The 14993-nt window shown below is 49.3% G+C and overlaps 4 protein-coding genes across 4 annotated transcripts; 1 reads left to right on the top strand and 3 right to left on the bottom strand.

Moving 5' to 3' along the window:
* Positions 1 to 670: 670 nt before the first annotated feature.
* Positions 671 to 3206, top strand: FIESC28_03205 (uncharacterized protein; the record flags this gene model as incomplete). Its single annotated transcript, XM_031157354.1, has 3 exons — positions 671 to 884; positions 1035 to 1363; positions 1422 to 3206. 3 exons carry the CDS (start codon positions 671 to 673, stop codon positions 3204 to 3206), a joined length of 2328 nt encoding a protein of 775 aa, XP_031018486.1.
* A 736-nt stretch (positions 3207 to 3942) lies between these two features.
* On the bottom strand, positions 3943 to 5427 carry FIESC28_03206 (uncharacterized protein; the record flags this gene model as incomplete). Its single annotated transcript, XM_031157355.1, has 2 exons — positions 3943 to 4992; positions 5110 to 5427. The coding sequence occupies 2 exons, from the start codon at positions 5425 to 5427 to the stop codon at positions 3943 to 3945; spliced, it is 1368 nt and encodes a 455-aa protein (XP_031018487.1).
* Positions 5428 to 6566: 1139 nt separating this feature from the next.
* Positions 6567 to 10862, bottom strand: FIESC28_03207 (uncharacterized protein; the record flags this gene model as incomplete). The annotated part of the gene is made up of 1 exon (XM_031157356.1): positions 6567 to 10862. The coding sequence occupies one exon, from the start codon at positions 10860 to 10862 to the stop codon at positions 6567 to 6569; it is 4296 nt and encodes a 1431-aa protein (XP_031018488.1).
* Positions 10863 to 13157: 2295 nt separating this feature from the next.
* On the bottom strand, positions 13158 to 14633 carry FIESC28_03208 (uncharacterized protein; the record flags this gene model as incomplete). Its single annotated transcript, XM_031157357.1, has 3 exons — positions 13158 to 13895; positions 13949 to 14061; positions 14117 to 14633. The coding sequence occupies 3 exons, from the start codon at positions 14631 to 14633 to the stop codon at positions 13158 to 13160; spliced, it is 1368 nt and encodes a 455-aa protein (XP_031018489.1).
* Between the last annotated feature and the right edge of the window lie 360 nt (positions 14634 to 14993).

A 14993-nucleotide genomic window follows, 5' to 3' on the forward strand; every position in this document is an offset into this window, starting at 1 on the left:
CAAATTATTTCGTCTCTTGGGCTCTTGGCAGACAGTTGTACCTAGGTGCCCCATGTGGCTAAAACGACCTGTGGCTGGTGACATTTTGGAAGTGGAAGGTACGAAGTGCAATAAAGGAACACGACTTGATGTCGAAGAGACAACGAGGAAGGAGGTCGTCATACGATCTCTCAGTACCAGGCTGAGTCTCGAATCTCCGCTACATTCTAGAGTCATGGTATCCATTTCTGTCAGTACCCACACAAGAATCACCACCACGATTCAAGATCACAGTCAATGGATTTAAGAGTCCGATTTTTCCGCAAATGACGGACCAACTCTGGACCGTTGCTTATTTCCGTTGAAACGGATTCCGGCATCGAAGAGCGAAAAAAGCACTCTACGAACGATCAATAATAGTAAGCACCACTGTGATAGTCAAGAAGGATTCAAGTCTTATGTATAATTCCCCCTTCGGGTTTAGCTCATACCCTATCACTGACAGAGCTCGGTCTTTTGGCTCGGTCTTTTGCATTCCCGTCATATTGTTTAATACCCAATGCCCGTAAGACTCACGAAGATGCGTGCGGCTTCCTTTCTCTCGTAGAGAGCTAATTATGTGTTACTACTCGAATTCACCGTCGTCTCGCTGTTTTTGATCCTAGTTCCTTGCATATTTGGGTCTTCAAGCATGCCTCAGAACTCGTCCCCAATCACATTGTCGACTCCGAGCTTCTTCTTCAATGATCCACTTGATGTAAGTCAAGAGACCATTGCCGAAGGAGCCGAAGCTCCGGTAGACGATTCTTTCAATTTCCCGGTCGACACTTCCACTGCAGGTAGTGGAACTGCCGTGTCTTCGGCCGCCAAGACGGAGAAGAAGCGGCGCCGGCCGGCCCTATCCTGTGAGCAATGCCGGCGCCGTAAGATACGATGCGACCGCAGTTTACCTTGTGTAAATTGTGTCAAATCCAAGATCTCACCTTGTACTTATGCCCCTACACATATACCGGCCTCACGAAACAAGAAAAGCACAAGCCATACTGCTGGTGCAGACCCATCTTCGCAAGTGCCAGGGAGATCAGCGCCTACCATTGACCCTAATCAAAGACAATCCCCATCAAGTTCATCTGCAAGACGGCAATCCTCCAGTGTCCCAAGCTCAACAGTTGGATCAAACTCAGAATCCTCGACTGTTGATGCTTTGGCCGCGAGGGTGAAAGAGCTTGAGCAGAAGCTGGCCGAGACATGTTATATCACTAAACCGGAGCGAGATAGGATAGAGGAGCCCGACGATGAAGAACAGAATCCAGCCCCAATGAAGGGGACTGTCTCCAAGACAAGATTCTTTGGCCAGAGCCACTGGATGAATGGTGTTGATATGGTTCGTCTGATACCCTGATACCCTACATGCTGAAGTCATCTCTCTAATATGGACATAGTTTCCTAGTGTTCTTGATGTGCTCAAGTCGGCAGAGTTACAAAATAAACAGCCTAATATGGGTTTCGCCAAGTGTAAGACTTTGGCTCGCATCATCAAAGCGAACCGTCACAAACCTGTATCGACAGACAAGCTGGGACAAACCATCCCGGAACGTGGCCTTGTGGATCAGCTTGTCAATGCATACTTCGACACATTTGAAGGCGCGATCCGGATTCTCCATCGGCCTACCTTCCGAGCAGAGTACGAGAGGTATTGGCAGAACCCAGAAGCTGCTAGCCAAGTGTTTGTCATGCAAATGCAGCTTTGTATGGCCATTGGAGCAACACTCCACGATGATGTCTTTAGCTTGCGACCTGCTGCTATGCAGTGGGTGCATGAGGTCCAGATTTGGCTCATGCTGCCACCGGAGAAAAGTAGGATGACGATAGCCGGCATTCAAATCATGTGTATGATGAGCATTGCCAAAGGATGCTGCGCTGTTGGCCAGGATCTCACTTGGGTTTCTACTGGATCCTTGGTCAGGCAGGCCATGTATATGGGACTACACCGAGACCCAAAACATCTCGGAAATATGTCTGTCTATCGTTCCGAGATGCGTCGACGCCTATGGGCAACTATCTTGGAACTCAACCTGCAATCCTCTTACGACGCTGGAGGCCCGCCATTGCTGTCCTCAAAGCACTACGATACAAAACTCCCAGCTAACCTTAACGACGATCAACTGACAGACGAGCCGGATGCCGACAGACAACTAGCTAGCAATCCGGAGACCTTGACCGACATGTCAATTCAACTTGCCCTTCAGAAGTCTTATGCACTGCGTTTGGTCATCATCAAACATGTCAACGAATTTCGGGCGAATGACTCCTACTCCGAAACACTCCGTCTTAACTCTGAACTCACAAAAGCATGTCGAAGTTTGACTGAGAATCTTGCAGCTCTGGCGCAAGCCCAGAGACATCAGCCACGTATTATCTTTACCCAATTCCACAGCGCTCTGGTCCAAATGTTCACATATCGCTGCTTCTTATCTCTTCATCAGCCCATGGTAGCCCGTTCCAACGACGACCCAACCTACTACTACTCCCGTAAGGTCTGTCTCGATTCGTCGCTTAAGCTTGCACAAATATGCAGTCTTTCGACGCCCCGATATGGGCCGTATCCTCCCGGTGGTTCGATTGACCCCACGACAGGCCTCAACCGTCTCATCACAAACGGCGCAGGTGTTTTCCGTGTAATTCCCCTCCAGACGCTCTTTTCGGTGGGACTAGAATTCATCAAGAAGTCAGAGGAACAGCGCGATAGTCTTGGTGGGCTTCCGGCTATGGGCTACGGAGAACTTCGCTCTGTTCTCGAGGCTGCTCAAGCGTGGTACGAGCGACGCTTGCTAGCAGGAGAGACAAATGTAAAGGGGTACTGTTTCGTTGGAGCTGCCTTGGCCCTTGCTGATGCCCTCGAGTTGGGTTTGTCCAGGGAGGACACTGATCAGACTATCATCGAAGTTGGAGCAAGTACCAGCAACAAGAGTTATGAACTGTTGAAACAGGTCGCGGAGCGCGAAGGGGTGACAATGGTGAATCCTGAAGATGAGGAGGCGATACAGATTGATGTGCCGTCGTTTGATGCCGATGCTATGCAGGGCATCATGGATATACCGTTGGACTGGATGGTGATGGGTGACCTGGGCTTGGACGGGATGGGAGGATTCAACTGGGCCCGGGGCAGTATGAGCATGCCTCAGCAGTTTGACTCTGTTGATCCATCAGTGGTCTCACAATTCTAGGGCTCATGTCTCGATTAATGGTAATGAATGAATGAACGAACGAATGAGTTAACAAGACTAATCTCACCTCATGTCATATAATACACATATTTACAAGATATCCATTCCCCTGCACAGGCATTCAAAGAGCACCTGCTACGTTGATCGTAAAGTTTACGAAGACTTGAGATGGTGCTTCGCTATTTCAAAACTGATGCATCAGTCGATGGCCTCGGCGAATACTGGGGTGGGATCCATAGGAGATGATTGACAAAATGCTGGTAGACCATGAAGCTTATTTACGTATGCAAGTACCTGCCAATGGCAAATACTGGGACGTCGAAGACACGAAGGATGAACCACAGGCAATACAGAGAGGAGCGAGTATATAATGAGGGATATGCAATAGATTCTTTGTCCAAAACACCCCCCAAGTTCGAAAGGATATAACATTATTAATCAATGGTCATTGTACATGGGCTTTTCCGCCTCGTAAATCTTCCACACTTGTTGCGACGTGACCCAGCAATGTAGCTCTATGTATGTCCATAGTTCTTCGTCGCCTTGGTCAACAGATTTCCACCCGGGATCACTCTCGTGGGCATCCCCACGAATCCCCAAGTAAACTCCTTGCCGCATCTCTTCTGTCCGAGAGATCATCTCCTCCTATTCTATAAAAAGTCATTTCCACGCTCGACTGCCTTGGTCTCTCCGTATGCATCTGAATTCAGAGGTAGGTAGATGTTCTACCCCTAATTTACAGAAGAAGCTCAAGAGGGTTCTCGATAACCTTCTTGACCTCCTTGAGCCACTCAGCACCGACGGCACCGTCAACGACCTTGTGGTCGAAGCTGGCAGTGAGGGTGATCTGGTCGTCGAACTCAACACCGGCCTCGTTGTCGGAGGGGATGGCAACCTTCTTGGTGGTACCAACAGCGAGGATGGCGGCCTGGGGAGGGTTGATGACGGCAGTGAAGTGGTCAACAGCGGGGTTCATACCCATGTTGGAGATGGAGATGGTACCGCCCTGGTACTCCTCGGGCTTGAGCTTGCCATCACGAGCCTTCTTGGCAAGAGACTTGACCTGAGAGGAGATGGCCTCAAGACCACGGCCCTCGACACCAGTGACGATAGGGGTGATAAGACCAGTGGGGGTGGAAACGGCGACGGAAACGTCGACGTTGTTGAACTGGCGGATGTTACCATCGCGCCAGCTGGAGTTGACCTGGGGAACCTTTCGGCTGGCAACGGCGATGGCCTTGATCAGGAAGTCGTTGACGGAGAGCTTGTACTTGCCGTCGGCGGAGGCGTTGAGAGCCTGGCGGAGCTTGAGAAGCTTGCTGACGGAAAGAGAGCTGGTGACGAAGAAGTGAGGGTTGGTCTGGGTGGACTCGACCAGGCGGTTGGCAATGGTCTTGCGCATGCCACTGATGGGGATGTCCTCGTAGGTAGCGCTGGGGGCGCTAGCGGCGGGGCTGCTGATAGCCTTCTTCACATCGGCCTCAGTGATCTGTCCGTTCTTGCCGGTACCCTTGAGGCCGTCGACGCTGACACCCTTCTCGCGGGCAAGTCGCTGGGCGGCAGCGGCAATGTTGGGCTGACGGTCGAGAGCAGTCTGGAGACGGCCCTCAGACTGGTACTGCTGAGGCTCAGGAGAAGGCTCGGGGGTGGAAGCAGACTCGGACTTGGACTCAGACTTCTCCTCCTTAGGGGCAGCGGGCTTAGCGGCATCACCACCAGCGTCCTCGATGGAGAACTTCTCGAAAGCGGCGACATCGGTACCCTCCTCAACGAGAACGGCAATGGGCTGTTAAAAAGCAGTTAGTAACATTATACATCATTATTGAACGATATTGGCCATAGGACCAAGATACCCCGAACCCCGAGTGGTGGGCTGAGTGGATTCAAAAATTGAAAGACTTACGCTGCCAACAGGAATATCCTTCTCACCAGCGTCCTTCAGGATCTTGGCGATAACACCCTCCTCCTGGAACTCGAAGTCCATCTGGGCCTTGTCGGTCTCAATCTCGACGAGGACGTCACCGGGGGCGATGGAATCACCGATCTTCTTCTGCCAGGCGCCAATGTTGCCAGCCTGCATGGTGGGAGAGAGAGCAGGCATCTTGATGACCTGGTGCTCGGGGAACGAGGCATAGTATCGCACAACGTGGCCAGCGAAGCCGGTTCGCAGAGCGCTGTGGGTAGGGGCGAGGACGCGCCTTCGGAGAGCGGCGCTGAGCATTGTGGAAGATATTAAGGTCCTTTCTAATTGATAGAGATATTAGTCGGTGTTGAACATGGGGGGCAGCGCGAATATGAATTGAGCCACTTTTGGGGTATTGGGGGGCACAGGAAAAAGTACTCACCGGCCGGATTGGCAATTGAAAGAAGAATTATTCAAATACGTGACGTGAGGTCACGAACAGGAAATCGAGAGCGGAGGGAAGAGGTCAAGGACGGAGAGTGATGCAGCTCTGTCGTGAGAAGGAGAGGGAGAGAAAGAGTCGGGATCGGAGGAAATCTTTGGGGTTGGACAGACGTGGAGTTTTTTGCATGTTGAGCTCCGACGACTGAGGTACTTTGAAGCTTTGGCGTGGACTAAGCCCTTTTGGGATCCAAAGTGACTGCAGGGGCCTTGTCAAGAACCCAGCGTTGGAGGCAGAAGCGACCGTTGAGAGGGCAACATTTGGGCGATTTCAGGGCAGTTCCGCTGTTTTTTCGAGGCATTTAGGTGACCGAGGCGCTATAAGGCACACAACTAGACGAAGACCCGCCAAAGAACTGGGAGCTCAGAAAAAAAAAGGTTGTAGACGCCATCATGGTACCTCGAGTTCGGGGGATCATTACGCGACATGAGCGAAGTCCGGGTGAATAAGAATAACGAACAGGGCATGTGTAAGTCATTAATGTTTAGTTGCAACAACTGAGATCTGCCATCACTAATTTTCCCTCAACTTCATAATTCTAGTGCCCCAAGCCTATCTAAGCATCAAGCATCCTTCTCCAACTTGCTGATAATTGTGTTGAGACAATTATCAAGTCCCTAAAGTACCTCCATCTTATCTCCATTGCACTTCCGTATTGCTAAATTTTCGTCGGGCAAATTATTTTGGCTTCGGGATAGATCGGCCCGGATGGTGGGGTCTTTAATTGGTTGAATTTAACTAACCTCAGATTTTTAGTGTCGACGGGAATAGCAACATTCAAGAAATCACTTAGCTCTAATTCCGATATAAGAAGATGGAGCATCACAGCTGTCAGAGAGATATGACGTGAAGGTAGGATATCTAAATTAATCATCATTACATACATCTAATTTATCAAATCAAATTTATACTTTTAAGTTCCCCTTCATGTCATTAAAATCCAATGAATATTGTATCAACTTCCTCCTGCCCACCACACTTTGACCAACTCTTTCGGCCCACTCAATGCCGATGAGAAGGATCTTTTTTGCCTTACTTCCCTGCTCCCTTCAGAACCCTTCGAGCTCTTAGAGCTCTTAGGTTTGGAAATGTTGGTGTAGCCTTTGGTGAGCAATACGGATTGCCGTCGGGTACCGTCAGCCCCCAACGTTGCTGTCCCTTGGCGAACCATTCCCAGTGATGGTTTTGGTGTTGGTTTGGGGGGAGGTATTGGCCTCATCTCAACATCCTCTGGTATAGAATCCTTAGGAATAAATGCTCGAATACCGAAATTGCCTTCATTCTTCTTGGCCCGTCCGTCTCGTCCTCTAGTTCGTCCTTTGCGATCCCATCCCATTTCGAAACGCTGTGGCGCATCCCCTTCGGTGAAGATGGCTTCGAGCTCACTATCTGGCTGCCATTGCGCAGCACGCGGTAGCGATCTGAACAAGTTGCCGTCAACGAGAAGGGCCGTGACAGATGCGATAGTTGTCGGCATGCGAGGCAGTCGAACTCGTCGCCAATACACCCACGAGAAAAGGTGAAGGAGCATCAGTGCCCCCACAAGGCCCTGAAGAACCCTCGTAGCGATCTCATCTTGGTGCAATCTGACCTTTCTTGCTATTTTGCTACCGCTGATGATCGGAACAGCCTGAGACACTGCCGAATCAGGGTCAATGCCGCTGACAATAGCGGTGTTATTGGTCTGTGGGAACGTGCCCTTCGATGATAGATGGCGTCGACTCTTGAAATTCAATGATTGGGCTCTTATGATGCCATGCTGAGACAGTATAGCTGACTGGGTTTGATTTGTAGCATCCGCAGATGAGCTTCCAAATGTCGAATCGGGCACAGCAAATTGAGAGACGTTCAGCATTGCAAAGAAAGGGTCGAGCAGACCATCCGAGGAGACGTTGACAAGTGACGAATATTTGAGTTCCGGTATGGCGACACTCGTGTCCTTGACGCTGTGCTCGACAGGAACAGGAGGATGATCTGGGAAGAGGTTAAGCTCAGCGCCCTGGAGGACAACATCGACATCAACTGCTTCGATCGTCTCGTTACAGGCGAGAGCATTAATGTTGCCCACCGACATATCGCTGCTTCCCAGATTATCGAGCTGGCCCCAGATGTATATCCAATCGGAACATTGTGATGTCGAGTTTGTCTTCCCTTGCCCAACGCCAAAGACTGTGCTACCGCTCAAGCTCTTGGTGCTTTGCGTTCGGGATGAGCCCTTTGTCGTTCCAATGATAGCGTTGCTGCTACTTTGTCGTCCCAGTCCACCACAGGCTTCACCCGCAAGGTCCACACGCAACGGGTTGACCGTTCCATCATTGGGCTCGACTTCGAGGGTGAGGTTGGTGGAAATATCCTCAGACTTGTACAGTCGACACGCCATGTTTGGCCGTATTGCTGTGAGCTGTGCGCTGACCATCAAATTATCACTGTTGTCCTTGTTGACTAAGGATATACTCGGCATGTTGAGATCGGCGTAGGTGAACCGAGGATAAGGAGCATCGGCGGCGAGTATCAGTGACGCCATGATGGTGTCGTTGTTACAATCGGTACATATAGGGTCGTCGACAGAAGATGCTAGACTGTTGGCGAAGAAGTCTTCGGTACGTAGTGGAAGGCTGCTGTCAAGCTCAATGGGCCTGGGATCAAATAAAGGAGCAGACGCAACTACCACGAGGAGTGCCACAAACCCACCAGAAATGGCAGCCAAGGCAGCGATATCACGGATCTTGAAGGCTCGTCTAAAAGCCACATGCCTCAAAGCATTAGCCAAGTTCAAGCCAACAGTCTCATCAAAGTCTCCCCGGTGTTTTAGGTGGGAGAATGGGGAGAGGAGCCTCGTCCACCATTCTAACGACAGCATATACATGGCCACCAAAAGTAAGACAAAAGCTGGCACAACAGTCCATGCAAAGTATGCTGCATCGTCATCCATCGTCCTCAACCCATTGTAACGCTGCGACAAGCGAATAGAAACCTCGAAACCTATGATGATACATGCGAGGGCAAAGAGGTATATCAGTCGGATTAGGCCGTGCATCGAGTTGGGCTGTCTCCAAGTAGAAGAGTCGTACTTCTTCGGCTGAGCGGTTGCTGTAGGCACTCTGCCCCCGAAGATGTGAAAGTAGCCCAAGTTGGGGCTGTCCAGCTTCTCGTGGCCTTCAGCTCCGCTCATGTAGGTCGAAGCCTCGAGCCTTGATCGGAGGACTCTATTAGGTGCAGGACCCATGCCCGTGAGCGATTCAACGAGCGGGTGACTGTGTGCGACTACCGAGGCCATGCCAACGATAGTACTGGGATCTCGTGGAAGAAAACCTCTTCTCGGAACCAGGAGTATCGTGACCAAACTAAGAAGCAAGCAAAGTACCAGAAGTCCTGTTATCAAGTATGCGGGAGCGGGTCGTACGATGAGTCGTCGTCCAATAAAGCTGGTGACAGCGGTCGAAGAGCTAGGTGATGGCTCCATCATGGCGTATTGAGCAATCAGAGCTGAAGATTGTGCGTAGAATCGTTTGGAAAGATGTCTTAGGATGTCCTTGTCTGTTAGTGACTCGGCCTTAGGATAATCCCATCCGTTTCTTAAACCCAGCGCGAGTGCAGCCGACATAGCCTCGTCGACTTCGAGAATGGCGCTTCCATTGTATGACGAGTTTATGAATGTAGATAGAAGCTGCTTCTCAGACAATTCATCGGATTCTAAGGACTTGAACAGAGCCCGGGTGACTGCCCACGGGTGAACTTGGTCGAGAGTGGTGTCCTTCGCTTCAGGTTTGGGAGTGATTGAGAGAACTGTCTCAAAACTCTTGGCAACTGTAACTTCGGTGATACTGTACTTTGGTTTGCAAAGAAATCCGGTCGCTGACGAGATGTTGCCGAGTCGCCCATTCGAGGTTTTCGATTGCCGTTTCAGTTGATCGATATCGAGGTCCAGAATACCAGCCATAATTGCTACTCGCTGTTCGTCGTCTTTCGTTGAGCCACCACAACTGGCTGGTTGAAATGCCAGAAATGCCCTTGTTAGGTCTTCGTCTTTGGTAGTCGCAAGTTTCGTGCTCGAAATGGTTTGTGTTGAGGAACATCCCGCCTCCGACATCGTCACGTTCAACGTGAGAGAGCCTCCATCCAACCTCATCGAATCCAAAGATACGTCGGCATCTTCACATTCCAAAACCCCAATAAATCCATCCACGTCCGCCGTAATGCCTATTAAATCTGTAATATCGCTAGAAAATGGTGTATATGCTGTTTCGGGAGTAACCCCGTTCGGAAAAGAAATGTTGTCGGCCGCCAAAGCAGCGAGAGTAAAATAAGGTAACGATCCAGTGTCTTGTAGCCTGGAAGCACTGTTGGAGAACTCGGTCTCGACTGTGATAGCAGTCTCGTAACGAGCAACAGTGATGACTCTGGGCGTGACAAAGGCCGTGGAGAATATAACAATTAGTTTAAATATTATTCCGGCGCTGACCGGAGCTGCAACAAGCCAGTCCCTATTCCGGACAGCTTTGATAATAGCCATAGGCTCAGAAAGAGAAACGTAATCCAGTAAAAGAGACTTGTCGACTTCGAGTTGGTTGTTCAGCATGCGAATCCAGGGCATAGCGGCCGAGGCTTGAAACTCGACTCTGTTCCAGAAAGCAGCCACAACGATGAATACCAAAGTCGTACCATATTGCCACAGATACCTTGACGCATCATCAGCTTCGTGGAGACCATCGTTGTGTTCGGATAGTTGAAGTGCGATCTGTACTCCTGCAATGAGAACTAAAAACGCAACAACATAAAGAACCAAGATTCGTCGATGGAGAAAGACGGGTCGCCATGGTAATTCGACTTCAGTAGGCTCGGCTGGAGTTCCTGCTCGCGGCGAAGGAGGCAGCGGTAGACTGACTTGCGACTTGATGCTTCCAAGAAAAGGCCATCGGATGCCCTTGGCTGTAGATTGTGTACTCCTATTACTTGGATCATATGGTGCTGCTGAACTGGCTAATCTCTCAGAATCGAAGAAGGAAGCGATATTTCCGGGCTGCTGAGGTTGAGAGCTAATAACGCTGGGACCAGGACCAGAGCCAGAAACAGAACCAGAGAGGCCCGACCCGTGCCGGTGCGAGTTCGTACTATCGAGAGCGCTTGATGGTCCAGGCTCAGAAACATCGTTGACCCCGTGAACTGAGCGAACATGTCGATGATACGAATCGTAAGATTGGCGGTACTTGGGACGAGCAACATTGGCGCTCTGACTCGCTTCAGAGCTCATTGCTGCTAGATTTCGTGTATTTATCTATAGTGTTCAGTGTTGCGCATCGTCGATTCGTCGTGTTTAATGGCGAGAGCATGATTCTGAAAGTAGTCGCTACCGTGGAATGTTCCCACAGCTCTACATAGCCATGTTGTAAAGGGAGAATAGTCGTAATCGTTAAAAGTTGGTGGATGAGGCTCTCGTGAGAGGGGAGCTGAAGTTTGGCAGCCTGATGGTGATGATGATGAGGAAGAGTGACGTGTAAATGAATGGACTCAGCCAGAACCAGGGCTGCAAAATAATTGGAACAAGGTTTTGTTAATGACAGACGTAAGCAGAGAAGAAGCAAAAAAGAGACGAGAGGAAAAGTCGTCACGGATAGAGGTGAAAGTTTGGGAAGAGCGAGTAAGATGAGAGAAGAGACAGATCAGATTGGCATGTTGAATATCAAGGGATTCCTTGCTCGCTCGCATAAGGCGAGAGAAACTAGGTAGTAATTGGTCTATACCATATACTCGGAATTACTATTAGATAGATGTTCCTTGGTTAGCAATGACCTAATGGTTGGTGCCCTGCACAGTACTGGAGAAGAAAATAGAAGAGAAACTCTGGGCACCTGCAGTTCCCCGTCCCATGTCTTGGACGGAGGAGCCTCAAAATGTCATCGCTTCAGGAGATGGAAGCCCACAAGGGGATGGATAAGCCGAGTCTAGGTGAAACGGGGGTTGTCTTTGCAGGGGTTCTTGTGCCTGGGATGAGATCCCGAATCAAAGTTCCTCGTAGGCTGGGCTGCAGCACAAGCACAGCAGGTGACTTGGTTTCAATTATTGGTCAGGGTTTATGATAGTACTGCAACCCTTTCAGTTGGTGGCTCTTGTTTATCGTTTTCGCTCACCTGAGTCCTGCTGCGGGTATTGTTTAGAAATTAGGTAGAACACTCACTCGAGCTGCACCTCAAGGCTGGGCACAAAGAAATACTGGACGATATTGGCGGAGAAATGTTAAAAACAAGTGGAATCGTGAGCATTTAGCTCAGGATGAATTACCCAAAGGGACGTTTTATTCCCCGGATGGACAAGGAAAGGGATTGTGTGCATAAAGTGAGGGTATCCTTGTTATCCATGCGCTTGAACTTTTCATTGGTATGCGAAATTATGCCCGATTCTTGGCATTGGAAACAAATTATGCCAATGGGATGATCCATGCAGTCATAGAAGTGAGTAGACTCTACACTTGTAGGTAGAGGTCTCAATGATGCTTCAATGATTAATGTTCCAGACTCATCCGGAGAAATCGTCTAAGCGAGCTGCCATGTCAAGCACAAGCACGGTTTCGAAAGTCACTAGTGTCGTCCCATTTCACGCCATCTCCATTGTTTTGCTTCAGTAGTCTCCAGAGCTTTGGGCATAACCGAGATCAACAACGGCAATACCGCATGTAATTATGCACTGCATGTAACGGGCATTAGATTAGATCTGGAGCTAGACCAAGCATTGTAACTTCGAGGTAGATCAAAACATGCCCTAATGCTGATCTGTTTATTCTTGAGCAGATCAATTCCTCAATACCAGCAATTTCCAGCATACCAAGACGTTGGTTTCAGAGACGTAATATTAATAGAGTCAGCCTTCTCTAAGAGTAATTGTCTGTGCTGTCTCACAACAATCTTCAGCCCAACGGTGCCCCACGACCGTTGAACATGCATCGTAAACCCACCACTTACTAGGTACCTAGTAAAGCGACAAACTAATATGGTAGCATTCAATTCTAACTCCCTCTTTGAGTCGCCGGTTGTTCCGGTTCCAAGGCTGCCCAATCCACCAACAGTCCAACACCATTCAAGAGGCCTCGATTACTACAGTCGAACCACGCCATGTGCTTGGCGAAACCTTTACAGAGATCAAACTACATGAATAGACATGTTTTGTCTCTGGTCGATGTCGCGAGAATCATGTCGGATTTGGATTTGCCACTCAAGACGTTACCTGAACTTGAAACGAGCAGTGAAATCGCCAACGCCTCCCTCGAAGCCACACAGAACAAGGAACCAACACGACCTGCCGAAAGAGTGAAAAACCACATGATGGAACTTCAAAATACGGCATTTTCCGCAACCTTTATATAGTCACGTCGGTCCCATTGTTGTGCTGATGATGCGATTAGAACGACGAGATGAAACTCATAGCGGCTGAAGTCACGCCCACAGTTTCAGAAGTTAATATTCCATCGAGTACGTGTTCAAGGAACAATGTGATAGATACGGTCTTGCAGTAAGTTTCGAAACACCTAAATCGCTTTCAGAAAGTGAGTATGTTATGCTGTCTGAAGGTGTTTATCACGAATAGGTAATTTGACATGATTTCTCCTCCTCGCTGATTCTACCGCACGATAATATTCTATGTCTGCCATTACTTGCCTGGTGAGATCTTCGGCAAAAGAGTCACCTCGTGATTCCACAAGATAATCATCCTTATCCGAGTCTTCCACAGCAGACGTGATAGTCTGGCATTCCCAGCAAAGGCAAACAGAGTACTCCAACCCAAAACGGATACGATAGAGAGTCTGCGTTTCATCATTGCCAACAGCCAGTTTAGACTTTCCAATCTTATCGTCGTGGTTGATGAAGCGGCCACAGCGTACTTCCATACAAGTCTTGTACGCTGCGGGCGAAAGCTGGCTAGTGTGCCAGACTAGGTCGATGTCCAGCGTCGGCACGAGCATCTTGCCAGGATACAGCTTGAAGAGCTCGAGATAGTTCTCGTAGCGCTCGACGGCCCTCTGCATAGTTCCTTGCAGAGCTGGACTTCGGATCCAGAGATGTTCATTCATCTTATCGACAAAGACACGCTGGCGTTCGACGTTATCAACGAGTTTGCCGACTATGGCTGGACGAAAGACCTTTTTGATGCTCAGCGTCGTTGTTTGTCCTCTCTTGATGATTGAATCGAGAAGAACATCCCAGTACACGCCATCTCCTTCTTTACCCTTCCAGTTGTTTGAGTAATATTTCCAGGTGTCGCGGATGGGACCCTGGGAAGAAATGGCTTCGTGCTGCACAGCCTTTAGCAAGCTGATCTGTATTGGTAGTGACGTTGATGACTTACAATTAGTTTCCATGGAAAATTCACCCTGGGGAGGTGCTTCAGGGAGAAGGATTGACAGTACTCCAGAAAGTCGGCAGGGTTGAGCAAGAAAGCATGCCAGACCATGAGAATATCTAGAAAGGGTCAGCCACGACATAGCTATGAGATGAATTGGTATGCTATACACACCTACAGGAGGCAGAGATGAATGATCGGTCATGAGTATCTCTCCTTGGCCATCGTCGGCCAGCGAAGCATCATATTCTTCAGCCCACACCCTAAATCTCTGCACAGCTTCACCAAGGTAGAACGTCCACTTCTTATCCTGGTTTCTCTCCCACTCAAGATCTCTCAACGTGATCTCTTCATTCACCCACTTCTTCAAAGCCTTGACGTATCTACGCCGGTAGACCTTCTTAGTAGCTGTTCCCAAGCCGAATGCCTTGTCCAATGACTTGGAGTCCAACACTCTGATCCGCAGTGCATGAAAGACCTCGATTAGTTCCAGATGAACTGCGCATTGTGCTGGAGTGGGTAGGTAGTTGCGGTGCAAATCGTCAAGATCGTCGAAGGTGCTTGGCTTGGGAATTATTGGGTTCTGGTCTACTGTGGGTGCTGACATGTAGTATGAAGAGTCTATCTTTCTGTTCAACTCTTGGCTTGCTTGATGAAGAGCGCCTAAGTTGTATCCGATTAAATGGGACATGTTTCTGAGGTCCAGTATGGGTATAAGATTGAATGATAGGTGAGAGCAATGCGGCCTTTGTTTCTTAAAGAGCACTATGGCTAGTCAAAGATGTGAGAGGACTTTTGAACCAAATACTTCTAGGTTCATATAAAGAGTAGGATAGCTTGGTTATCATGGGGACAAGGAAGAGTCAAGAGTCAGGTGAGGTAGAATTGGATGTGATGTTGTATCGTAACCTGGCCGAGGTACTTGTGAACCCACCAAAATTGTGAGATAGCGGCTGTACCTTTTACAGCTTACACTGCCCACATTCGCTCTCCAAGTCCTATCTCGCCCGCGCAGCGAAGAGGGAATTATCTACAGGCAACAATTTAAATC

This window comes from Fusarium coffeatum (genome assembly GCF_003316985.1).
Source record: "Fusarium coffeatum strain FIESC_28 chromosome Unknown BRIP53273_contig_69, whole genome shotgun sequence".
Classification (NCBI taxonomy): Eukaryota; Fungi; Ascomycota; class Sordariomycetes; order Hypocreales; family Nectriaceae; genus Fusarium; species Fusarium coffeatum.